Here is a 27,749-nt window from a genome sequence, read left to right as displayed (position 1 = left end):
TGGCACCCAGGCAATTAGCTTATACAAACAAAGTTCAAACTACACCCTTGTATAATGCTAGGAATTGATATGCTCAGTAGTCAGGAATAATGTGTGCGTGAATTGATAAACCACATAAGACAGAGGTGTACACATATTTGTTGGAGCAGCAGAACATTTCAGGAATTGTGTGTCACAAGGCAATGCATCTGTTTTGTGCACTTTGTAGACTGCAGACTGCCTTCCAGTAGGTAATATAATAACAAGGGGCCCTTGGGCAGCCTGGCCAGTCAATAACACCTCATCCCCTACATATAAATTTGCTGATAGCTTGACTGATATCAACATTTTTGACCTCTACCATCAGGGTTGGACCGGAGGGTGTGGGGCCCACCAGGTGTGCAGCCCACACCCCCCCCCCAAAGGACCACTGCCAGCCGATTAACCCCCTTCCCCAAGTTTCTGAGTGAGTTTCTATAGAGGTCAATGGGAGTTGTCCTAGGCAAACTCAAGCCATATGTTCAATTCGAGTTTAAGAGTTGTATTCGAGCTTGTTTCGAGTTTGAAATATTTGAGTATTTAAATTTTTTTAATTGCACATGTTTACCACTAATAAATAAGCAAGCAGTCGCTATGCGAGATTAATTGATTTTGAAAAACAAACTTGGATTCACAAATTTGAACATTGATAAATAAGCCCCTAATTTTTTGCCATTTTTTATGTGTCAAAACCACAAAAAATGCAAATGTATCTAAAACCTGCCGAGGTCATGAGGTAGTCAATGGGAGTAGTCCTAGATAAATTGTAATAATATTTATTTAATTTGTAGTTTTAGAGGTTTTCAGGTTTTTTTGTCTTTTGTAAGTCCACAAAGATTTGAAGGAAAAGAAGTTTTAATTCCACATTTTAATTAGTTTGTGCGTTTTCACTTGGGATCTTATAATAAATCACTAGACATTCGTGGTTTTTCTGGAAATGAGTTTATTCATGCTTTCAAAACACTCTAAAACCATGAAAATCAGAATGTTAATAATTCTGCCCCATTGTCGGACTCGCCCACAAGGATACCAGAAAAAATCCCGGTGGGCCCAGGTATCAGCGGGCCGTCTTGCTTCAAACCATTTGGCTTAATTTATGGTCAGTTCCTATTTCTCTATGGGAAAAAATCAATTACATTTAAAGAAGAATACATTATATTACCTAAAGAACAAACACTATGAAAATATAGAGGTTGAGTGAGAATTAGATGAAAAATAGTTTGAAGAGTGGGTGCACAGGCGCACGGTCTAAGGTTTTCTGGTGAGCCCCTGGCATCCCAGTCCGACACTGAGTGTATCTCTGAAGGGCAGTATGTCAGTGCTAGAGACAGCAACTGAAAAAAAGCTTATGTGCAAAGGACGTCAAGAAAAGCAAACATAGCAGATTCTGTCTGGAAGCATATAAATACGGAGATCTGCACATTGAACTGACAAAGTCCCCTAGAGCAGATCCTGAGCTGAGGTAAGGCCACAGGCACTGATTTTTGGTTTACTATCTTCTGTTTGGTCTAGCAAAAGATAACAGATGTATGAGCTTGGTAACCCACAAAACCTTTTTATTTAACTACTTGCGAGAGAACAAGATTTGTGGGATACTAATAAATCTTGTCTTATATGCGGTAATGTAGATCTTATTTATCCAGAGAAATCTCTCATAGAAAAGGTTATCTGAACAAGAAAAAAAAAAATATTAATTTCAACAGGAAATTATAAGCATAGAATGTGACACTGCAATTCACTGCAAAACCAGCTCAAAAATGGAAGCAGAAACTTATCTTTGCAACAGTAATACTTGTATACATACATAATTGCATAAGAACATTATTAAGCAAAACTCCAGATCTGGTTACAGATAAAAGGAAAAAGGGATGCCTGCAAATACCTTGTCCACTGGCCTGAAAGGTTCACAAGAGAGAAATACATGTGCCATCCAACTCCAGCTGGCAACTAGTACTATGTAGAATAGCAGAGTAGTTTGGTCAAGCATTAACATTATTCAGTTTTATATCAGCTATACTATTCTGCAAATTATATCTGAATTAATTGAGCATTGGGGTGGCATGTAATAACTGAGAGGCTCTTCCCTCCAACACACTCACACATAATACATAAAAACTTTGTATGTGATTTTTATAAGCGTATTTATCAGTGAGTGAAAGTTAGAACTCACCATTTCAAAAATACGCTTCTAAAAACCCCATAGGAATGAATAGAACATTGGTGCTGTTTTATGTATTAAGATCTTAATTTACATTTTGCTAAACCTGCCCCTATATGTGCATGAAATTACAGAATGTAAAAATCACAAATATGTCCTACACATACAGCTGTTATTTCAAGCTGTAGTTGCCAGTTGGCTAAAATTTTACAGGCCTGGCTGGTTAACTAGTGCTTCGTGTCAATTTTATTAATAAGGAAGAAAGATGAAAAAATAGGAAGCCCACCATTTTTTAACTACACAAATGGGGGCAAGCATTTTTCAAGCATTACTAAAGGTGTCCAGATAATAGTTGGTCCTATATAGTATCCAACCATTTTGCCTACAGATTGAACCAACAGATACCATATAAGGCTCCAGATACAAAGTATGGCCATTCATGCATTGTCCAAAATGGTACATCAGCAGATAACATTTTCAAAACTGGACCAATTGACAAATCAACCAACATTGTTGATACATAGATATTGGTCAGGATTGTTAGGCCAGCCTACATGCACCAAAAATTATATGAGCTGTTGCTATGAGTATCTTATGAGATAAAAGTGCAGTCTCATGGGGAATTCTGTTAATAATAATGGGCAAATTCTATGGGAATTTTCAAAGCCAAAGGAAAAGTTGCACATCTTTTGATGTCTATTTGTTACATAGCTGTACATAGGCTTCATCATTCTTTTGTGTGATTCATGTTTATAGCTTATTTTTCTCATTTTTGTGTATCTTTTTTGACCTTCGGGCAATCTTTACAATAGTTACTAGAGTATCTAAAGCACAATGAAAGGTGTCTTCTGGTTCCAGTTTATGGCCATCATTAGATGCAAAACATTTCCCTAATCTGCTTAATGTTGTGTTTAACTACATGTTAATTAGATTTAGGATCTCACTCACTTATTAACCTTTACTAATCTTTTGTTTTACCTAATTATATTTCTTGTCATGGGTTTTAACAGATATTCCCTTTGTTCTTTAAGGTACTAAGCTGCAGAGATGAAGTTTGTTGTTACAATCTTTTGTGCTGGCTTAATCTCAGCAGTTTCTTGCCAGCTACGATGCCTAGGAGGGCCACATCACAAGTCAACGCCAAGCTCTGAAACTAACTTTCAGGAATGTTTTCTGTATGCTGAATGTAGGTGACTCCCTTGAGAGGAATCTGTGTAGCCATCCTCTGGGCTATAACACAATACCAATTTATTATGCAATGAAAAGTCACATCTCTGCTCATCTGATTTGTACGGCTGTGCACAATTTACTTCAGAGAATAAGCAGTACATGTAACTCTGATTCTGGAACAGGGTTATGCAGCCGGCAGCTTTCCATCTGTCTTCTAATAGCAAAATATCATCCTATGCCTGGGGTAGATAGGAGACTTTAAGAAGAAAATATACTCTCATTATAAGCTTAGCTTTCAACACACCACCTTCATGCATAAGGCTATAGGAAGATGTATTCCCCAGCAGCTGTAGAACCAGATTTTACATTGCAGCCAGAGAAAGGAGATATGAAGTCATGGGATCTCATTTAGGTTATGTTAATGACTGCTTTAAGATTTAGGTCTAATATGAATATAAACTAGTGTTGCTTCTGGACCTTAAATGCCTCTTAATCTGCAAAAATGGCCCCTGGCTCAACTAGCATCCAGCAGCAATTCTTAGGCTGTAATACAAAATAAAGATAATGAAAAGAGTCTTTAGCCATGAACTTGAATATTTATTATAGGCAGAAAAAATATATTTTTGTATGCACCTCTGTTTTATTACTTTTTTTCACAATGTTACATCAGACCACATGTGCTTGGTGCGACACCAGCAATTCATTTAGGGGGAATCAGTGTTTAAACTTGTGAGGGGTGTGGTATAAAAACAGACCACAAATAAATGCAAATATCAGTGCATAGACAAAATAGAGAACATGCAGTACAATGATATGAAGCAGCCAACGCAGATTTAAGGTGCCAGTGGGTCCCCAAGCAAATATTTCATTGGAGGCCCCTTGTGGCTATCCCAATAAGTTTGCAATAGTACTACCCTAAAGAAGTGGGGTCCAGGTTCATGGCGCTGTACAAGCAGCCAAAAGAGCAAATTAACCATAAAAAATATTAACAATGGAAAACAAAATAAAAAGTGCCTAAATTCTGATTTATTTTTTTTAATAATGTATCAATGCTATGCTCTCCAAGTGGATTAAACTGCCATTTCTAGGGAATGCTTCAGTAAAAAGTTATAGCAGGTCTGATGGTTCGTCCCTTGTCTTGGTGTGTCCTGGGCAAATGCCCCTTTTACCTAGTTATTAAAACAGCCCTGGCAGAAGCTCTTTACTTTACACACAGGTTACACACACAAGGTTTCCTTTCCACCCTGAGCCCCAATACTTTTGCCCATATGCTATCTAGATATCACAAACACTCCTGGGTTAAACACTGCTGCACTTTAGGGAAAATCATAGCTGGTTGCATTGATTTATTTATGTTTTCTAATTTACCCTTTTTAGTATATGGAACCCTTAGTCCTTGCCTTGTTAACTATGGCATCGGCATTAAATCACATCATAAATTATTAATCATAAAGAAGTAGGGTAGAAATGCTAAACTTTATGATTTGGGTTTCTGTACCAGCCCAAGGCAACCAATGCCCTTTAGCAGGGAAGATCTGTGCCTTAAATGTGCCCCCAGTAGCTCCCCATCTTTTTCTTTGCTGATTCACTGCACGCGCTCTGTGGTTCTGTCAGTTACTGAGTTTAGGGACCAACTCACAATATAATGTATATATATTTAACGAAACAAGTTTTTTTTACTGATTTACTTTGTCACTGTAATAGCTAGCATAATTACATGTTAACAACATTTGTTTTTAATTTGTAATTGTCTTTTAGTAGCTTGAGGGTAATGGCATGCAGGACATTTTGTTGCTCATGTTAAATCGTCTCCGATGCAGGTGACAAAACACATGAAACTACCTTTGTACTGAAGCAAACAGAAATTGCTCCTGGCAGAACTGGTTACTTGCGTAATTGTGCATATATGTCTCAGGCAATTTTGTACGATTATGGAGCTTTACTGCTATTTAAATATAAAATCTAATTAACTCAAGTGTCCACATGTAAACAGATTTTTTTTTTTAAGGATTAAAGCAGCCCAATAATGAATTCAATAAAAAGAAAAATAAGACAAGAGAACCTGTATGATGCTATTATTGTCATATTGTGTGCTATTCCCATGTAATTAACTTTATTACACAATTTTCTTATGCTAAACACCATTCTTCTCTTTTTCCAGCTTCATGTTGCCATGCCAACTTCACCCAAAAGCTATCTGATTCACCTCTTATTGAGATGAACAATTACTACTACAACAGATGTGGTAATCTCAGCAAAAGGTAAGTACTCCATACTTTATGGACTAATCTTGTGTTAGGTTAGAGAACACAGGAGAATCCACATTAAGGACAAATTAAATATTGAGTAAGAGTATGCTTTTATTTAAAGGGGCTGTAGATGTAAAGGTGCCCTTGTGTGACCAGAATATTTACCCAATTAGGCTACCTATTTTGTGGGCTGAACTGGGCTCATTTAAATGTTCAAGGGTTATTACATCACACAGTTTGCCAGTGTCATGTGGTTTGCCAAGGACCATATGCCAGAACCAGTGAAGTTCTCAATTAACAATATCCTTTGAACAGTAATTAATAACTGAACAATACTGAAAACCACCTAAGTGAATTATTTTCTAGTGCTGAGGTGAAAACCAAACTATAATAATCCATTTTAGATATAGAATTTATATTATTGTCTCCTACAAAAAAGGAAATAATTCATCTGCAGTAACATTTACGTTTGTCAGAACTGTAGGATTATATGTGGCACCTGACACAAATGGTGGTCTCTGATAGGCCCATTGTCTGCCTTTAAACTCCCTGCTTTATAAAGATCAGATTAATGCCATTTGGGTTTTGTCAGATATTATTATATCACCATACATAACTGACTCATATAGCCAACCAGTCACTTATTCCCTGAATTGCCTCTTATTTGTAGTGACAAAATCAAGTCAAGACCAGAGCTTTTAACTCAGTATAATAAATATAATAAAGCACTGGGCCTTTTATTAGTGAGTTATTAGTTTTAGGTTTTCATGTCCATTACCAACCTTTCTGCACAACATGAAATTTTGGGGTTGAAAATAACTGTATAAAGCTGTCTGGGATATGCACTCGGTTTCTGGAAAATATATAAAGAGGGCTGGAACTCTACAGTGCAGGCAAGAGAGGGAGGAAAGCTACATACATAAGTTGAGAATTTGCATTTGCAACTATTATTTTAAACTTTTAAGAATGGACTCAAGACTTTAAAGGCAAAGGAAAGTAATTTTAGCATTTTAGAGGGTAGAGAGGAGAGAACTGCACAGACTCTGGCCCCAGGGATGAATTATTTTTCTGAGAGAGGAGGTCAGATACCCTAAGAACATGTTTACAAAAAAAGAAAAAAGAAATCCTGTGCAGCATTACTGTAAGTGCTCATGGCTGTATTTACATAGACCTTTGTGATTTCCTTAGACTTAGCATAGACTGTAAGCTTCACTGGGACAAGGACTTATGTGAACCATGATGAACAATAATGTAAAGGGCTGAGTTTCATGATGTAGTATCAAGAAAGGGTAAAAATAATGGTAAAAATACATTATTAGTTGATACATACTGAAAATGTCTAACAATTATTTGTTACACAATATAATAAGTAATTTGTACCTTTTTTTGCTGTCCCCCAGTAAGGTGCTCCTCTGATGCTGGGGGCCAAGTCAAATGTCCTTTCTTTCCTGAATTAAAACCAATGCATATAGAAAAGGAACTGACACAGGGCTTAGCACAGACAAAATACAATTTACTGAATACTTATTCAAAATGTTCTGTTCTCATTTTTTTCTATTCGACAAAAGGCCCCAGATGGTGGTCTTTGAATAAATTATTATCTGCTACTGGTCCCTGAATACATTACTCTGCACCCCCTGCCTATGCACGCATGCTTGCTTGCTTGCTTACTAGCAAAAGTGCAAATAACCTTTAGAGAGCTGTGTGGGAAAGGCCGCTGATATAAAGGAATACCTTTACAGGGGTTTTTAAAAGAAGATATTCTAGGGGGGAGAAGAAATCTGAGTGTATATGTGCAATAAATGGTGTAAAGGCATCATCTGAATTATTTTTGATACAAGGCACAATTTGCAAGTGACCAAATGCACAGCCTTATGGAGCATAGTAAAGAAATGTGCTGCTTCAGGCCACACTTGCATGTTGTACAGAGGTCAAGGGGTGGACTCCTAGGCATGCTGGGAAATGCTATGCACTTAGCAGGCATGTTGGTGAATAGAATGAACTCAACTGTTTGGGGCAATGTTCATATCTGACAAAGTGCTATATTTACCCTAAAGCAACAGAAGCCCATGTCAGAACAAATTTTCTTAGACATGGGCAAATGTAGTAAAATTTGTAAAGGGAAAAATTGTGTACAAATAAGAATAAAAAATTGCATTTTGCAATGTAATATTTCTCATTAGACTACTGCGAACGCGCTTGAAGATGGTGTTATTGTTAGCATGAAAATGGTGACTTTTTCATTAAGGAGTTTTATTACATCCACTTCACACTGGAGCAACCCTAAAAATTAGCAATCACTATCCTACTGACACATGAAAGGCAAAGGGTTCACAAAAGGTATTTTACATTTGCGCAAAATGTGATTTTTTTTCCCGTTAGCAACATATATAAAATTCCCCCAATAGTTTACCAAAAATGTTTTTTTGAATTAAAAAAGGTTTTAGAGCTATATCTGTTAGAGCTTGGAAAAAAAACTTAAATATTATTGCCAAAATGAACAGCTTTCTCAGTTAAAAGAGCCCTACTGACTGTATAAGGCAGCTGGATTTTTTGGCCACACATCTTACACTTTACCAAATCTAAGTAATGGGTTAAGGTGACACCACAGAGCTCCTGTTAATCTGGCAGGGTAGAGGCAGCTAATGGCATAGTAATAATGTGTATCCAGGCGTGTAGGGCATACTCCTCCCTGAGGGACTCAGGTTTCCCTACGCAACTCCCACTGTGGGACTGGAAAGCTATAAATATTGTCAAGCTTAGCCAACAGCACATGGGTAAGATAAACATTTGTAGTGCTGGGCTCACGTTCCAGTCATGCAGACTATAATTCCCTAGTGACAGGAAAGAAGTTACTGAGCTGATTAAAGCCAATTTCCTGATCTCAAGCAAGAAATAGAAGCGCCTCAATCTTTTCTTGTCTTCTCCCTGTGCTGTCTGTTTTTTAGCATATTATTGTGTTCTATAATAATACTGTCTTTCTGCTTTTAGCAAGTTATTGTGTTTTAAATGATTATTCTCCTTTATTTTGCTATGTAAAGAGCCAATATGCTATGCAGTGTTGTCCAGAGATTGTTCAACATTCACATCAGTCTATAGATAAACACTAGAGCCAATTTTATCAGTGGCCAATAAACGTGTCTGTATGTATTTGGAAGTGTGGGAAGAAACTGGAGTACCCAAATAAAACCTACACAGACACAAGGTTACACATGCACATATGACCCCTGGGCAGCAAGGCATTTGAGTTTCATTGTTGATAGTATGGCCAGTGCCGGATTTGTGTTTAGGGCACCCAGAGACCGCCCCCATTCTCCACCCCCTTAGGATTGGGCATCATTTCCGCTCACGTATGGAGCACTGGGGATGGGACACGCTGAAGTTTTCTGTGCGTCCCAGTCTCCAGTGCTCTGTCTGTGAGAAAATTTCACATGCCATCCCTAAATTAATGCCGCCCTAGGCTTTGCCACAAATCCGGGCCTGAGAATGGCAGTAATGCTGCCTCACTGCTCTTACCACGTGTTATAGTTTCCTATAGCTCTGCTGGCCAACTGTTTTATGCAGAAGCCCAGTTATTTACTATTCAAAATCTTCACGGACCAGATTATGAAGAAATCGTTATGTCATCCAAAAAGGTTAATGTAATGCTTGCGGGATCCACAACAGAAACTTTCTTCTCTTTAAGGCAGTTTATTCAAACACAGGGCTGACTATTTCAGAATGAATAACACAAGTCATAAACTCCTGCCCACTGGGTGCTACCTTCACACATTTGATGAGTTCCCGCATTACACTGGGCCACTTGTGGACTACCAGTAAGAAAATATAAATGGGGGTAACCCCAGTACAATACTTCTTTGGGGAAATTTCTCAGCCTCCTGGCTTTCCTCTCAGTTTCTCAGACACTCAGTCCCTCAGTTGCTTTGTCAAGGGCTCCCTCTGCTCCTTACAGTGGCAGGCAGCCCCCCATCCCCTCTGGGAGTTCCTAACACAGACAGGTAGCCTTCCTGCCCTGCTCTGAGAGACTTTACTAACATTCTCACTACAATTAAATATAGCCATCCTGTGAAAAGTGAGCTCCAAACATAAACGAAAGGCTGGAGGAATCATAAAGAAAATCCCACATGAGTTAAGAAACTCATATAGAGTTTTGGGGACTATAACCTCGTTAGTTGAAGTATTTTCCCCAAGCAGCTTTCTTAAATGAGAAAAAGTTGGAATGTCACATACACATGTATTTGTACTGACCTTTGGGCAGAGATGGTGACATGTTTTGGGGGTACCAGAGAATATACCACAGACATTTATTCATTACAACCATAACTGACATATGGCACATTGCCACTATAGTGCAGAGAGGGTATATGCCAGGATCTGAAAAATTCAGTAGTGGCCAGCTTGGGGACATACATGCCTTTGTATAAGCACCACTTTTTTTACTCTCATGTGTATATGAATGCCAACAGCAGTTAATGGTGCCACCTTTTCTGATCTCACAGGTGTGAAGATTACATGAAGAGAATAGAATGTTTCTATCAGTGCTCTCCATTGGCCAGTCACTGGATACACCCTAACATTTCAGAAGCAATCCAACATGTGCCTGTGTGCCAATCCTTCTGTGACAAATGGTAAATAAAACTTCATAATACATTAAACATGAATGTTACCATTCTTCAATTACCCATGTATTCCAACTGCTTCTATAATGTTTTTTAAGATAAATGTTATTGTTTTGCACATAAACACCAACATGACAGTCCTATTTCCCTCCTGACCTGCACACCACCTGTACCTCACATAATGGTCTATTTTGAGTAAGCTTTGAATCCATCTTGATTAATTTTTTATTGTTGAATTATTTTCCTTCCTCTTTTGCCTTTTTTTCAGCTTTTAGTGGGGGTCCCTGACCCCGGTAGCCAAAAACTATTGCTCTGTAAGGTCACAATGTTATTGTTATTGTTACTTGTTATTACTTAAATTTTCTGGCCCTCCTCTATTTGTTTATGTATTTTAGATAATCCAGGTGTCCCATATTTTGTTGAATTTCATAGAACAACCTCTTGCCATATACATTAATTTAATAATTAGAAGGGTTTTGTTGATTATGAAGAGCCAGTATTGAATTTTGGGTGGAGTCTGTATTCTCCAATGGAGGCACACATTCTTCCTTGCTGCACCAACACATTCCGCAACACTGTACAATAAATTGGTGTATGCATTAAACAGATTAAATACAAAAAACAACAACCAATACAAGAGGTCAAGAGCACTGAAAAGCACAATATTTGGAATCTCCCTCTCTCCTGTACCTCCAGTACTGGTCAGTGTAGCTTTCCCAATCTGGTGAACTTCTAAAATGTTTATGTAACTTAGCCATTGCCTTTTCTTCCTAGGTTTGATGCTTGCCATTCTGACTTGATCTGTGCTTACAACTGGATATCGGACTGGACTTTTGATGAGACTGGAAACCACTGTAAAAATGACTGCATTCCATTCAATAAGGTAGGCTAATTCCTGACACACATGCTTCAATATGTTTTCTCTTTGAATGTACATATTTGTCTGTGAGTAAGTATTTCAAGGCTTCCAATTATTACTGTATAACTTTCTTTCTACACAGTATTGACAGTGGGTTGCAATACTGTAAATGTTGATGTTAGTTGTAGTGTTTAAAGTTTGTCTTTTATTAACAGACCTACTTTGCTACAAAATGTAGAAGGGAGCTCTGCACTCTAAGTATTACAATGCACATTACATTTATCCTTGATAATATATTGTACCATTCTTTTGCACTGCTTTCTCAGGCCGATTCTCCTCACAGAACTCCCCACCCTTGATCCAATAACATTTTCTTACTTTTAGCGTTTCATAGACTTTACAGGAGCAGTACTCCTAGGTCCACCTCTCAACTATCCTACTGAACATAAGAAAGCTGCTTGCGGTTTATTTCAGTGCAACATTACTCTAGTCCAGTGGTGGGAAAACTGCGGCTCTTTAGCCCCTTGAATTTGGCTATTCCAGGTGCGGGCTCGCACGTACAGTGCAATTGCATTTTCATTGCCTGTAACAAAAATCAGCAGTAGGGGGTGGTCTTTGGGGTACGGGACACGCGGCGCAGGTGTGGGACGGGATACGCAGTGCAGGGGAGGTTTGCTCGTTTCATGCATGAGTGAGCCGGTGAAAGTCTGCAAAAAATTTGGCTCTCAAAAGAAATTTCAATCGCTGTTTTGTTGATATTTGGCTCAGTTTACTAATAAGTTTGCCCACCACTGCTCTAGTCAACCCAGCTAGTATGGAAAACTACCCTCTTTTTTTTTTTTTTAATTTGTATTGGCTTTTAAGTTACAAAGAGAACAAAAAACAAATGGAGAACTAAGGAGTGAAGAGATAAAACAGAACACAGTTTAACAGGAAAAAGGGAGTAAAGGGAGAGAGAAAATGGCAAGTGAAACAAAAATAAAAACATAAAATAAAAAGGGAGTTTCAGCTGATTATGGAAATACATACAGTAGGTCTTGATATCTGAAATGAAATACAAATCCATTTAAAGGAGAAGGAAAGTCATTTGGCATTTTACTGCCAATAGATTTGCCACATTAGTGCCACCTAGAACAATATAAATATATTGTTCTATTCAGCATAAACGATTCTGCAGTAAACAGCTTTAGAAGTGTAACCCTATCCTCACCGCTTCTGGCACAATTGACAGTGTTACACTCCACGTGTGGCGCTTACCTGATGGCACGGGACAAACCTGAATCACTCCACAGTGGTATTGGGAGAGACTGGGTACCTGGTACTTATTAGCGCAGTGCCTCCACCTAGTGGGATCCGGGAGTGCACCTACGGGTGGCCCCACTAGGAACAATAATAATGCACACACAGTACTTGATAAACGAAATAACTTTTATCTGAAATAAAGGGGAAACTAATACACATAACACTCCTATCAAAGTGGCAATAAGGGCCTTACTAACTATCTGTGCCAGCGCAAGCTATCTCACTAACTATGTAAAGTCCTTTAGCTCAGTCCAGAGGAAACAGTCTATATACTGTAAATCTTCAAGCGCTCCTTTATTACTTTCACTTTAATTATACTCACTCCAGGAATCTCTTTTGGCGATTCACACAGAACCTTCAGGCGAGTCCAGCACTTACAGACATGCAGTGCGACTACTAGCCCCTTTAGGTACTTAGATGGGATTCCCCTGCAGGTGTTTGTTCCTCCAGTCAGGACTCCTCACAGGATCTCTGTCTCTCCAGGTACAGGATCTGCCTTCCCTGTACCAGCCTGTTCCAAAGGACAGCTTCTCCTTGTGCTGCTCCTCTCTCTGAGCCCACATGCAGCTTCTGGAGCTCTGGGACTTTCTCTCTCCTCCCCCTGACTTCCTCTCCCAGGCTTTCCAGCTTCCTTTTCCTTTCTGTGGCTCCCAGGCTGCTTTGCAACTTACTGCAGCCCGGAGCTTGCTGTTCACCTTGTTGCTAGGCAGCAGCTCACAGCACAAAGTCTCAGTGCCGGCTCCCCTACAGGGAACAGCAGCAGGAGGTGGGTAAGTGCAGGGACCCAGCACTACCTCCCTACAGAAGCTTTCGCCATAAAGGAGGGGGGAGGGAGTCCTTAGCATTCTTGTGGGAGAGGGGAGCAGGAGATGGGAGAGAGAAGAGAACTGCGCAAACTCTGGCCACAGGAATTAAGGATGTTTCTAAGAGAGGAAGTCAGACACTGGAACATAATGTTTACAAAAAGAGACAAGAATCCTGTGTTTCTTTTGATAGAGGACTCAGTGCAGCATTTCTGTAAGTGCTTATGGCTGTATTTACATAGACCTTTCTGATAAAGCTTACTAAGTTTTTACTTTTCCTTCTCATTTAAGAAAAGCTTTACATTTGTAAGAACAAGAGACCAGCAAACACTAGAAGTTATTTTAGATAATTCCTTGGCTGTGTGAGTTTATTTAGGATGTCATAATGTAAAAAATTTAGCTGTGTTTGTTATGCTTGAGTGCAGTGAGTTTTTGAGGGGCTGTTTTTCAAAAACTACTCATAAGGGATTTTTAACCAGAGGATAGGCCTACTATAATGATAATATCAGTATTCCACGCACACAATTATATTACAAGTTAGGGTGTCTATGTGCATAAATAGGCCTACTATCCCTCCTAGATTCAAATAAAATATAAAAAAAATTGTAAATTGAACCAAAAATGTTAATTAATGCCCAGCAACACAAGGTGACAAGTACATTTTGACAAGGTACAGTACCTAGTAAGATGTAGATGAAACATGTTTAGGATAAGCCTTCTAATATTTTCTCTCATGCCTCGTGGAGGTTTTTGGTTCCCATCATCAATTTGTTCCTTTGCTTAACGACTATAAAGCAAAAGACATCTTGTTACAGGAAGCACAATCTATTTTACTTCCCCACTACAGTATTATATGAAAGCAATTTGCAAAACTGCTGAAATCAGAGAAGATGGTATGAACTATTATACTCTGGTTCTTTTAGATGCTGCTGTGTCTTCTACAACATGGATGCAGATGGAATGTTTCATCCATCAACTGTTTTAGAAATTTGTAGGATTTTCACATTTTACAAAATGTTTTAAAAACCACTAAGCCCTACTACGATGCTTAAGAATCCATCTGCCACCTCCTTTGGCTCAGTCTTGCATTTCTTATCTAGTGTAGTAACCAATGGTAATTAATCAAATTTTTGCTTTCTGTGGCTGGCTCAACATTGCTAATCACTGACTGGTTGCTATAAATTTCTGTAACAAATTAAAAATTTCAATATACATATAATACTTACATAATATTTACATATTACATGCCCCAATTCCTTTTTGACCCGTTTCTTAACTTTTGGTCTTGGGTCTAGACTACAGCTCCCAGCATTCCTCAACATATAATGAAGGGTTAATTCATGCTGGGATTTGTAGTCCATGTGGGTAGTGGTGTACCATGTAGTAACATGTGGGTATCCATGGTCAAGAAATAGGGCTTTAAAGCTTTGACCAGGTGGTAAATACAGGCATCTGTTTTTATACTGTAGATGTGTGATGATGTATAAGTTGAATGTATGCAGGTAAAGGGCATGTGATTTCATATTCATGTCTGTCTGTGTGCTGCCATAACTATGTGGGTACAAGTTGTGCCCATTTGTGATCAGTTTATGGTATCTGGTGTAAAAGTTTGCAATGGGGGAATTTATGCTAGAATTTTGGGAGAGAACTTGTATAAACAGTGAGCTGCAGTGCCTTTGTAGTTTGTATTATGGCAAACATATCTCCCTAGTATATTTGTAAAGCACTAGTATTGTGGATGGTACCATCCAAAGAGACAGCTACTCATACATAAATAGCCTTGCGCATAGAGAGAAATTATAGGATAGAGTTCTCTGGTCAGTCCTGCTGTGTGTGACTCAGCCAGGAAAAGGACACATAATGTTCCCCCAAACCATCTTGTCCTTTTTCAGTTTTCTTTTCCAACAACTGTGTGATTCACCCACGAGGGACTGACCATACTTACTAAGCTGTGGGTAAAGTTTCTTACTCCTATATATGGCACATCTGAATTAAACAAGTAGTGACAAGTGACATTTCTCCAGGCAGCTATGTAAAAGGTATAATAAGGCTCTGAGGATTATGTGGCTTTCTATTCAGGTCAGCAGTGGGATGATTCATTTAAATGCCAAGTTTATCATACTATGATGCCTTATGGATGACAACCAGGGTAAGATCTCCTCTCATTTATGTCAAAGCTATTCCCACAGTGCAATATATTAATAAGCTCTGCATAGGCTGAAATGACTAACAACATTGTTGTGGATAATTCAAGTGCCAACCCTTACATTTCTTTCCCCTGTGTCAGTACTTTCTCCTGGTCCACACCCAGAATGATTTGACATTCCTAATTTGCTGGGCCTCAGAAGAAAATTTATATTTCCTCTTAGTTATTTATTGATTATTTTCTTCTCTAACCTATTCTCATAAGGCTATTAAGTCTTACAGATGAATAGTCAGCAAGAAACCGAATTTTGAAACAGATGCAATACTGGGCTTTTTTACAAGAGTCCAAAAATCAATGCAACAATGCTGGCCTGGCTTTACTGATTGGCAAGAAGTACATTTATACTGAGCCTCGGAATAGCTTGAAGGACATGTAAGCCCCCCAAAAAATGTAATCAGTGAACAGTAGTGATGTGCGGGCCTGCCCGATAAACATGGGACCCGCGGGTTTACCCGGTGGTTGGGCGGGTTTGGGCTGACCTCTGCACATTTTCAGATGCGGTCAGGGTCGAGCTTTCCTCCTTCACCGCCCACAACCTTACACTGCTGGGGTCTCGGTTCCGACTTTCTAATTTATGTATGTATGTATAACTTTATTTACAAAGTGCCACAAGGGTATGCAGTGCTGTACAAACTTACAATATACAAATTTACACACAGGGAGGACAAGTGTTATAATAAATACAATAAATAAGTATAAATACACAGGGAGTAAGTGCCATGTGGTATGAGACACAGTAGGAAGGAGTTCCCTGCTCCGTAGAGCTTACAGTCTAAGTGGTTGGGTAACATACAGGCACAAATTGGAAGGTAAGAGTGCACTAGGTGTGGGCATTTTCCCTTAAGCGCAGGACTAGGCAAAATAATGTTTAGTGCTCCAGAAGGTAGCTTCTGAGTTTTATCTTAAAGAGAGTGGGTGAGTGTTCCCTACGGAGGGATTCAGGGATAGAGTTTTACAGGTAAGGAGCAGCGAGATAGAAAGGTTTAAGACGAGAAAGCGCAGTGGGTGTGGATGGTGTAAAAAGACAGAGGCTCTGAGAAGAGCGGAGGAGATGACCAGGAACGTGCAGGGAGACCAGTGAAGAAATGTAGTAAGGAGCAGAGGAGTGAAGGATTTTGTAAGCTATCCTTTGCTTAACTGGCAGCCATGCTAGAGAGCTTAAGGTTCCCTCTTAGGAGAGAGCAAGAGGATCCTGGCAGCAGAGTTTAAGATTGATTGCAGGGGAGAGAGGTGGGAGTCTGGGAGGCTGGTTAGTAGAAGATTGCAGTATCTAAATGGGAAAGGATAAGGGCATGGATTAGTGTTTTAGCTGTTATTTGTGAAAGAAAAGGGCGTATCTTTGCAATACTGCAGAGGAAAAAGCGCCAGGTTCTGGCAGTGTTATTATTATGGTTAGAGAAAGAGAGGGACTGGTCAAAGACGACCCCAAGGCAGCGTGCTGAATTAACAGGGTTAATGGTCATGGCGTCAATAGTGATGGTGAAAGGAGGAGGGGGGCTAGGTTTGGGCGGGAAGACCATGAGCTCTGTTTTAGCTAGGTTAAGTTTGAGGTGGCGTTGGTTCATCCAGGAGGAGATAGCCAGGAGGCAGTTACCAATCTGGGTTTGAACACCAGAGGTTAGTGCAGGGGTGTCTAAATATATCTGGATGTCATCTGCATATAAGTGATATTTAAGACCAAAAGAAGAAATAAGGTCTCCTAAAGAGAGAGTATACAGGGAGAACAAGCACAGAGCCCTGAGGCACCCCCACACAACGCTGAACTGGGGTAGAGGATTTGGTAGCAAGAGCAACAGAGAAGGAGCGGTTAGAGAGACAGGATTCTGCTTGATCCCGGATACCCAGAGAATAGAGAATTTGCATAAGGACTGAATGGTCGACAGTATCAAAAGCAGAGGAAAGGTCAAGGAGAATGAGGACTGAGTAGCGTTCTTTGGCCTTGGCAGTCTGGAGATCATTTGCCACTCTACATAAGGTTGTCTCAGTGGAGTGCGCAGGCCGAAAACCAGACTGCATAGGGTCCAGCAGATTATGGGTGCAGAGGAAATTAGTGACACAAGAAAAGACAAGAAGTTCCAGGAGTTTAGAGGCATGGGGTAGGACAGAGACCGGACAATAGTTAGAAAGGCAGGATGGGTGGGGGACTAACCTGGTCGGGTAGGGTTCAGGCTGGGAGTAGCGTGTTAGGGTTGGGTGTGGGTCAAGCCGCACCTCTTTGAAGTCTCACTACTCCAGTTGTTCAAAGCTGCAGCATCCCCTTAATCACTTGGGATTCCTTCTCCTCCTCTAACCCCCTCGGCTCCCTCCCTTAGGAACTGACTTTGGCTACTGACCATGCACAGTTCTTCTCAACTCACATTATTAAACACCTTGCACACCCTTGATTAACTCCAGCCCTAAACCCTAGTAATTCAGATCCCACTTCAACTAGAGTGGGGTTTTCCCAAACAAAAATAGGTATCTGCTTACAAGTAATGCAAAAATACAAACTGAAAGCAAAAACATAAAACAGGCCAAATTATACATATCTTTCAAATTCCAAAACAGCCAATAATGACAGAATACAAAAATCCAGTTCATAAAAACACATACATATCACTTACAATTTAACAAGATAGGATACATAGAAACTAATACCAATTACTAATTACTAAAAAGTAACATTAGCTTTTTTAGGGACCAAACTTACCAATATATTTCAGTGAGTAAATGATATATCATACCAATCTCTTTAAAGATGTGAATTTAAGAAAAAAGCTTTGATATCGTGACTTTCCTTGGGCCAGGTTGACGCTGCAGAGTGCCATTTATTCCTATGGGAGGCTTCCAAAATCATGCGAAGTCGGAAAGGTTTTCCCGCTGTTTACGATTGTTCAATACGAAAAAGTCACGACGGCGACGGAAAAGCCGCGAAAAATACGAAACGTTGCGACAGCGACTAAAAAGTTGCGATATTTTCGTTTCCAATCCGAATTTTACCCATTCGGGATTCGAATTCGTGTTTTGGTAAATCTGCCCCTAAGACTCAAGCCAGACTATATAGTGTACAAAGTGCAATTTTGAGCACAATCTCCATGTTTTTTCCCACAATGCACCAACATCATTGCAGATGCAAACAGGTGATTCTCTTGACACAGCTGTGCTGCACATACCTCAGCTGCGTATCATTTGTCAAAAAAGATGCAAATCAGGCGCAGGTGCGGTGAATATTTTTTAAATCTGCCTGTCGAAAACCGCAACTTTTTTGACTTTCGACTTGTCACGTAAAAGCCGTGACTTTTTATGTTGCACAAAAGCCATACAGGTATGGGATCTGTTATTCGGAAACCCGTTATACAGAAAGCTCAGAATTACGAGAAGGCCACCTCCCATAGACTCCATTTTAAGCAAATTAAAAATGATTTCCTTTTTCTCTGTAATAATAAAACAGTGCCTTGTACTTGATTCCAACTAAATAGAATTCATCCTTACTGGAGGCAAATCTATGTTATTGGATTTAAGTAACATATAAATTATTTTTTTTTAGACTTATGGTTTGGAGATCCAAATTACAGAAAGATCCCTTATCCAGAAAAGCCCAAGTCCCGAGCATTCTGGATAACAGGTCCTATCCCAGTGGGATAGATCCCTAGGAGATGAGATAAGCAAGAGTTAAAGAACAAGTGACACATACATAATTGAATTTAAGCTGGCCTAGCATTTATTTAATTCTTGCACATGTTAAGGTGTTTTCGCAGGAACCCTCAGTTGTATTAAAGTGTTCTTGTCAGCACTTTTTATTGTATTTAAGTGCAAATATCTATTTTAGAAGTTGCAAATATGTTTTCACAACTGCCTTAAATTGCCAGAGGTTGATTTTGTGAGAGATGCATAGTACTGACTGGTGGGATCTGTGGTACCAGACAGCCCTTGCTTAGTTTATTTTATTTCAGGAATAAATTAGCAACTTTGACTCAGTACATTTCATTCCAAGAATAAATAATGATTTATTAATTTTTAATTTGCTCCTTAGCATATCCCCTGCTGTTTGTTTACATCACACAGGAATTATCCGTCAGCTAATTCTAAGCACATGAAGTTACATCTTGGCTGTCTCTCTTATTTTAATAATGTACAGATTTGTTTGTTCTTTGGCTGCTCCTGCCAGCAGACTATCGACTGATCCCAAGCCAGCAGGACAGAATGTCAGGGAAGCATAAATTGCCCCATGAATAAAGATCTTTTGCTGAAGGCGGTTTTGTTTGTTGCTATTGATAAATGACAATGATCAGAGTAAGTTGGAGTAGAGAGTGCACAGCATCCTCCTTACATTAGCTCAGATGTTTTTTACTTCTCTGTATTCTGCAGAACCAAATTGTCCTCTTACCTGTATTAGCTCAGGTTCCTTCAGTATTTTAATTACTATACTTGAAAGGACAAGAAAAGCCCATATCCACTAAGAGGTGCCGATACATTATGCACCCCCCTAGGGAATCCAATCACTAGGTTTTTTCCTCGTCCTGTGCTGCTTTTAGTAAAATAATAAGGCACTGGCCTAGAGAGGAAAACTAACACAAAGCTTTGCCACCATTTTACTTACGTTTGTCAGGTGTCCCTTTTCCCAATTATGGAATGATTTATCAATGTTTAAATTCTAATTTTTTCAGTGATTTAAATTTTTTGTGGCAAAAAAATTGAATGTAATGTAAAAAGTTGAATATAAACTGCAGTCTAATCTCTAAAAGCTTGCAAATTAATGTTGGAAAGTAGAAGTGGAAGTGTTGGAAATGTAATCCATTTTTAACATTTAAGTTTTTTGGAATTTTTAACATTTTTTATGCATTTTTTTAGTTTTTTTTCAGGGTTAAATTCAATCAAGTTTTTATTTTCTATTCACATTTTTAATAAACCAGCTTAGTAAAATTTAGAGTTTAATTAAATTGAAAACAACTCTAAAATTCACAAATTCAAAAACTGATAAATAAACCTCCCATATTCACTTATGTGCAATACAATAAAAGTTCTAATGTTAGATGACATACAACATATATGAAGCCAATAGGCACAATATAATACACTGCAGAGTTCCTTCTACTGTACCAGATACCAGTGGGAAAAGCCTGTATTGTGAGATAAATGTGTAACGCAAGCTTTAACAGTCCTATAGAGTGTTTTTAGAATTCGATTTCAATTAAGCATGTGTGACATTCAGAATCAAGGTAAATAGATAGGCTGCGTAAACTAAAAAATGTTTTCAATGTAGTTGTTAGCAAAAAAGTAATCTATAAGGCTGAAGTGAACAGATGCCTAACATACTAGCCAGAACTCTACTTCCTCCTTTGCTGCTCTCTAACCCAGTAAAAATCAGCAACCAATCAGTGAATTGAGGGGTGACCATGTGGGACATAATCGTTTGCTTTTGAATCTGACCTGCGTGCAAAGGATCAACAGCAAACTAAGTGAACAGTTATGTCCCATGTGGCCTCCTCTCAAGTCAATGACTAACTAAGAGGTTAGAGAGCTGAAAGGAGAAAGTTGGGCTCTGGCTATTATGTAAGATATCCACTCCAGCCTTTATAGATTACATTTTTGGTTAACTAACTATGTAAGAAACAGTTTTCATTTTGCACAGTCTATCTATTTACTCAGTTTAATTAGCTTTAAAGCTTTCACTCCAAGATTGGTGGAAGATATTAGGGTTGCTACACATTTCTGGAAATTAATACCGCCCATCTTATATATGTTATCTTCTTCCCTTAGCAAGTCTGTGCTTTGGGGTGTGGTCTAAATCCTTGGAATTCAGCCAAATGGTATTAGAAAATACTGAACAACATCTGTAATCCCCTGTAATTAATACAATCAGTAACAATAAAAGGGCTTCACATGCATCCACATATAATGTAGTGTTAAGCTGTGTATTTGCTTCAGAAGCAATAAATGTTTATAGGAGAGACTGGTCAAAGCCTGAGAAAGAGAAATACACACCACCACTTTAATATAACAAACAAAAAACTGGACACACCAGTAGGGAACCATTTTAACAGCCCTCACCACTCCATAACCAATTTAAGAATCTTGGGCCTTAAGGGAAACTTTAAAACAGAGAATAATGCATCTACTTCTACTAATACAGCGCCTTAAATGCATCCTCTATACCCATTAAGGGTGAAGACACACAGAGCTACTAGGAGCAGCTACTTGTCATGGCTACTAGTAGACAATGCTGATCATTTACTGATAATTGTCTCTACCTGTGTTTTAACAGAGGCAATTCTCAGACTTGTCTATGGGAGTGTATTTTCTGGTGTTTAGTAGCTGTGAAAAAGTAGCTGCTACTAGTAGCTCTGTGTGTCTTCACCCTTAGTGCACTAGTGCTATTGTATTTAATATCAGTAGGGAGTGATTCTGAGCATTTTATCACACATACGTGGAATTACATGGGTGACAAAATGCCCAGAATCTTTCCATGTTCCATAATATTTAAAAGGGGATTATGATATTATCTTGGCAATTACAGACCTGTAAGTCTGACATCAAGATTTTGTTCTAGAGAATGGTATCATACATAGTAAACTGCTTTATATAAGATTTATTATGCTAGACCAATTTAATAGCTTTTTATGATGAAGTTAGTAGGAATTTGGGCAGTCGGGTTGCTGTAGATGCAAATTTTTAGCCATTCTGTGTTTTTCAGCAGTTTTGCTAATGTTTCAGTGAAGCAAAATGGGACAGATTTGCTCATCATTAGTTATTTTATGATTTTAAAACTACTGGCATTATATTCATCTTCTACTGCTTGAACTGCCTACCATGAAATCTGGTTACTCAGACAAGTGAAGACCTGTGAGTATTTACATATACGGCTGCTTGTATCATATTAATTTATTTGGAATTAGTTTATATTGGCCTCATTTATAGTTTGTACTTGCCGCAGGGATTAGGAAATTACTAACAACCATTTAAGCATATTAGTACTGCAAATTTTAAGGCGAGGTTTGTAACTATAAACTACAGTTTACTTCTCAGGATAATATTGAGTTCTGCCCTATGTAACCAGTGTATAGTTTGCTTTTATGTTCACTAGAAACAAATTTTTTTGTTTGACCAAAGCAAAATTATTTTTCCAAAGAGATCCAGGGTGTACATGTAATGTATGTATAATGTATGTCATCTATTTCAAATTTTCCATTACTATTAATGGTTCACCGTCATGGTCCCTAAATTTCAACCTTCAACCTAGGCATCAGGCAGAATTGTGCTGCCCAGTAATGTTTGTACTTAATCACTGGCATTAATATCCATTGTGAATGGAATGTTGGAAGAAATATATATGCAGGGGCTGCAGTTACTCACAACTAACTTGAAGATTGTAAGCTCTTTTGGGCAGGGCCCTCTTCACCTCTTGTATCAGTTATTGATTGCTTTATATGTTACTCTGTATGTCCAATGTATGAAACCCACTTATTGTACAGCGTGCGGAATATGTTGGCGCTTTATAAATAAATGTTTATAATAATAATAATAACAACTAACTGTGCATAAATGAGGGAGGGATTTACAGGTGGGGTCTGGAGAAATTATCAATATCTTGTGGAAACTGTACAAAAATGATATATAAATGACAATAATTAAAAAAAGGAATATAAGAAGGGGAAAAGGACACAGAAGATTATTTAATTTAATAAAGGGTCAATGCATTATTTATGCAAAAGCACAATGCATACTGCACACTCTCCCAGTTTCCTGATTGTGCATCTGTTTGCCTTCTTAGGTTGTCCTTTACCAGCCATCTTTGCCTTTGGGCTGGAGCTAACACAATGTGTCAGGTGGTTTACCTAGTACTAGAGGGAATTCCAAACTGGTTAGTGGATCTGAAAAAGCATAGCAAAAAAAACAGCCAATGGTAAGGGGTTAGAGGTCAGTGTAATGGGGTCAGAGGCTGGGGCAGGCAGCAAAAAGCAGAATCCAAAGACAAAGCACAGATATATACATGCAGCACACAGCTATTGCGGGTTATTAGAGCAGGGCTGGATCCATAAAGAACAAATCAACACACCCAGAGCAAGAAACCTGTGATTAGGCTAAATAAAGCTAGTTATAAAAACCTGACCATCTGATCCAGACATCATCAGGAGCAGAAGGACAATTTTCTGCATCATTTCTCTGCTGACTCAGTAACACTTCTTATCGTAGCAATTCATATACCAGTTTTAGACAGTATATGCGGAATAAAGGGGCATAAGTGTTCCAGAAGCATGCAATGTGCTCCAGTTTAGTGAGCCCTTAAAAGTATCATTCCTTTTCTACTACAATGTTGTGTCTGCTACTGTTTCCGAATATTATAACACAAGGCTTCTCATTTTATTACAGATGTATGCAAATGGCACTGACCTTTGCCAGAATGCCTGGGGGATCTCATTTATAGCCAGCTCATCCCCATGCCGCTGCTTGGATTTTACTGAGACAGACACAAAGGTGATAAAATACATCTTGAAGGGAGATAACTCAGAAGAGAGTGGTGAGGAGGAGGCCTGCAAACCAAGACTACAGAAGCCTGAGGACAAAAAAGCTGCAGACCCAGAAGAGCATGAATGACACCTGGTAAGTACAATAGTAATTTAATTTAATGGGATACTAGTAAGTAAATAGCAAAACAGTCTGAGACACAAATAAACATGGTTACAGTTTTCTAGGATTTTACTTTCTCAGTTTTTCAATAGAAAGCAAACATTGTTCTGCAATATTCATGTAATATTGGTATAAACCATGATATCAATTATACATTACAGAACCATTCCTTATTGCATTTGGCAAAATTAGCATAATGTGTGCATTTGATATCTTTACAAACATGGTAGAAACTGATGCTAAAAAACACACATCCATCAAGTTCAACATCAAATAGACCTGACAGTACAACCACTTTGGGGGGAGAATTCCACAACTTCAAAGTCTTAAAATGCATTTTCACATCATGATGGAACTTCCATATTGTATACATGATCACATTCCCTCTGAAAGAGGTGTGTGCTAATAGAGCCTACACTCCAGACAGGGGAAATAATAGTTCTTTTTAAAAAATACTGCTGCTGCCAGCACTGGGCTACCTACACTGGGAGGGAGGTAGCGCACCAACCAACGCACCTGCGCACCAATCAACGTATAAAACTATTTTCTTTTACTGCATAAAGCATAAATATGAAAATAATAGAGAATACATGTTTAACACAAGCCCTATTTGTTGAGCGAATGTTGAGACGAAGTGTACAGGTATGGGATACCTTATCCGGAAACCTGCTATCCAGAAAGTTCTGAATTACGGAAAGCCCATCATCCATAGACTCCATTATAAGCAAATAATTAAAAATTTTTAAAAATTATTTTTAATTACTTGCTTATAATGTAGTCTATGGGAGATGGCCTTTCAATAATTCAGAACTTTCTGGATAACGAATCCCATAACTGTCACCTCTTCTCAACATTCGCTCAACCTTGTACTTGATCCCAACTAAGATATAATTAATCCTCATTGGAGGCAAAACAATCCTATTGGGTTTATTCAATTTTTAAATTATTTTTAGCAAACTAAAATAATCCATTATCTGGGAAAACCCCAGGTCCTAAACATTGTGGATAACAGGTCACATACCTGTATATTCCTTTCTGAGGCATTCACTATAAAGCAGAAGCACTGTATTTTTAGTTGCATTTATTTGACTTTTATTTTATTTGCATGTATTTAAACATTTCTTCTTATATAACTACCTAAAATTTGAATTTTTTTAATTTTAGACATGAAGGTCTAGAAATAAAGGTGCAAAATGTTTATTAAATTCTAACATTAGTAATGCTGCTGAGTTTTCATAGGTTACCAACCCACTGTTTAAAGTGCATAATGTGAGTATATGCAGCTGGGTATATATCAAGGCTCTCTATGCTCAAGCCTGTTTACAAAATGTAGTAATATTTCCATTTATGTCCTCTAAAGCTCTTCTGAGAAATGGGTATGGTAGCATCCCCAAATAGCTCATAGGAATTATCTACTGGATAGAAATGGACATGCAGCCTCCACTTCTATGTCCACACTATTAAAAAGCTTTTGTAATGGAATAATCTAGGCAGGGGGATTAAGAATGACACTTCTTGTAAGTCTTAGTTGTAACAAAAAAAGCCCATTACATGCTGCTATCTGTCATCCATGAATCTGACAGAAGTGCTAGAATCTATGGGCACATCCTTGCCTTGGAGAATTTGCAAATGTAATTAAAATTGAAAGTAATAGTTGTTCCTCTCTGCATTGCCGGTTCTGAAGCAAGCCCTCTTCCAGCCAAGACTCTAATTCCCACCATGCTTTGCATGATTGTTCACAGGGATTTTAATTAGCTGGCTTCTGCTCAGCTCCTCAACAAAGGATTAAAAGAGACAGATAGATAGGATGTAAGATGTGCTGGTCCTTGGGCATCTTTGCAAATGCACAGCTGGAACGCACGCTCTGCTCCTCTGCAGTGGCGTGTAACGTGATGTCAGATGTCCGCATAACAACTACGAATACCATCATGTCATTTTTGCACGCCAAGATGGCTTCTGTTTTCAGATCCTGCCTAAGCCTTAGTATTGCCTCTATTTGCCTGTTCCTGACTACGATTCTACTTCATCATTGCTCATACATTGTATTCATTTTGAACTGTTCTCTGAAGTGTTTGCCTGTTGGTTTCAGCAGCAGAAAGTTTCAGGGCACAAAAGGGCATGGTGGAGGCCAATACCAGCAGGGCCTTCCCTGTTCATAAAACAGTTGGTTCTTCCATCTGCTTTACTGTAAAGACAAGCTGCAGTGCCCTCAGTCTGCACTGTTTGCTACCCCTCAAACTTGCATTTCTGCATGACGTGCCCCATACGCTCACCAGTAAAGTGCTGAGTAATATTGAGACCTGAGGCAATAAAGAGCACTTTGCACACTCCATTCGGTTATGTAAATGACCACTACTGCTTTTAATATCAAGTACATTTACAAACAACACTAAACCACTGGAAAGTATAAATAAATATACCATGGACAATTGCTTAAAATTACAGTTTCTTTCATTAAAAAAAAAAAGAATGGTGTTTTCATTTATGGAAAACCACTTTTAAAAAAATAACTAAATTTGTTACTCCACCCTGGTGAATAAGTCATTTTCACACAGAAAGAGGTTAATTTTAGCCAAGGACATGTATTAGGCAGAATTACAACTATTGTGTAATTCTGTAAACCAAATGTTACTTTTCTGGGAAACAGAAAGACCTATACCAACCAGTCTTGCTTCTTATATGAAAAACAAACCCAGCACGTAGCCAAAACACTAGATAATGCACTGAGAAAAATAATTCAAGCTGTAGTAATGTAATGTAGCTATATGGAGAATTTGTCATCTGTCTGCATGAAAAGAATAGCATGCTACAATGTAGAATAAACAGACACCTCCTAAAAAACAATGAATGGGGGGCTCTTCTTGCTCCCTCAGTGACAAAGACAGCAATTGTAAATGCTCTTTTGGACATTTAATGGACAAGGAAATAAAATTTAATTGGGGGGTGGTGCTTATTTGTTAGGCACTGCCCAGTGAATATATATGCACTTCAATATATATGCACTTCAGTTGAACTGATAAGGTGAGGATAACTGACAGGCCGGTTACTGCAGTTGAGCAGGTAAGTTAATTCAGTGTGACATGTCTGTACAATCACTTACTCCCACCAGCACAGGTAAGAACAAGGAACCTAGTAAGTACATAAAGGATGTTGTCGCCTCAACTCTGAGGCAATTGCAAGAATTAATAATAAATGAAGGTTATGGTGACAAGTCCACAGTGTAGAGAGGCAACCTTCAGGAGAAGAATTTTTACTAGGAATGAAGCTGTTTCATCTTGAAATTTTAGGTAATGTGTAATTAAGTATTAACCACTAGGAAAGAAGATGTAATTCCATATTGTTCACTTGGACAATACACTTGTAATTATGTAATATTTACCATTTTCTCTTTCCAGGTGTCCTGGGATAACCTGTTTTTGACGAGAGAAGCCACCTAATTACACATTCTACAGAAAATCCCATAGAGAATATTTTTGCTTGCAAAGACAGAAATCTGCTTCTACCAGACTGCTTCTATCTCATGTATTTAATTGTAATGAGAATAAATATATTAATATAGTGCTGGAGCTGGTAAATCATTATTTTCCTTTAAAACTGTAACTGCAATATGCAAAAAAACCTAAAACGATTTATTACACAGTTAAATATAATGAAGCAGAACCCACCACAGTTTACCAATGGTGAAATCCCCAGCACTCTATTCAGTTGTATAAGACTGATCACTTATGCTGAAACCTATAGTTCATAAGCATCCATAG

The 27,749-nt window shown here is 38.5% G+C and overlaps 1 protein-coding gene across 2 annotated transcripts; it reads left to right on the top strand.

Moving 5' to 3' along the window:
- Positions 1 to 1,375: 1,375 nt before the first annotated feature.
- izumo1r (IZUMO1 receptor, JUNO) lies at positions 1,376 to 27,557 on the top strand. Of its 2 annotated transcripts, XM_012960567.2 has the most exons (7): positions 1,376 to 1,480; positions 3,208 to 3,362; positions 5,508 to 5,607; positions 10,095 to 10,223; positions 10,989 to 11,097; positions 23,734 to 23,964; positions 27,387 to 27,557. In XM_012960567.2, the coding sequence occupies exons 2-6, from the start codon at positions 3,224 to 3,226 to the stop codon at positions 23,956 to 23,958; spliced, it is 702 nt and encodes a 233-aa protein (XP_012816021.1). In that variant the 5' UTR covers positions 1,376 to 1,480; positions 3,208 to 3,223; the 3' UTR covers positions 23,959 to 23,964; positions 27,387 to 27,557. The 2 variants fall into 2 exon arrangements, with proteins under 2 accessions (XP_012816021.1, NP_001107368.1); NM_001113896.1 differs by lacking the exon at positions 1,376 to 1,480 and having other exon boundaries at positions 3,219 to 3,362.
- Positions 27,558 to 27,749: the final 192 nt, after the last annotated feature.

The sequence above is a fragment of the Xenopus tropicalis genome, chromosome 4 (genome assembly GCF_000004195.4).
Source record: "Xenopus tropicalis strain Nigerian chromosome 4, UCB_Xtro_10.0, whole genome shotgun sequence".
Classification (NCBI taxonomy): Eukaryota; Metazoa; Chordata; class Amphibia; order Anura; family Pipidae; genus Xenopus; species Xenopus tropicalis.
Note: the sequence above shows the minus strand (reverse complement) of the source record. Positions and strands in the feature narration are given on the sequence as shown.

Coding starts and splice junctions, on each gene's coding strand:
- izumo1r (XM_012960567.2), top strand. CDS start 3,224: ATGAAGTTTGTTGTTACAATCTTTTGTGCTGGCTTAATCTCAGCAGTT. Junction 3,363..5,507: donor ATGTTTTCTGTATGCTGAAT/GTAGGTGACTCC, acceptor CTCTTTTTCCAG/CTTCATGTTGCCATGCCAAC. Junction 5,608..10,094: donor TGTGGTAATCTCAGCAAAAG/GTAAGTACTCCA, acceptor CTGATCTCACAG/GTGTGAAGATTACATGAAGA.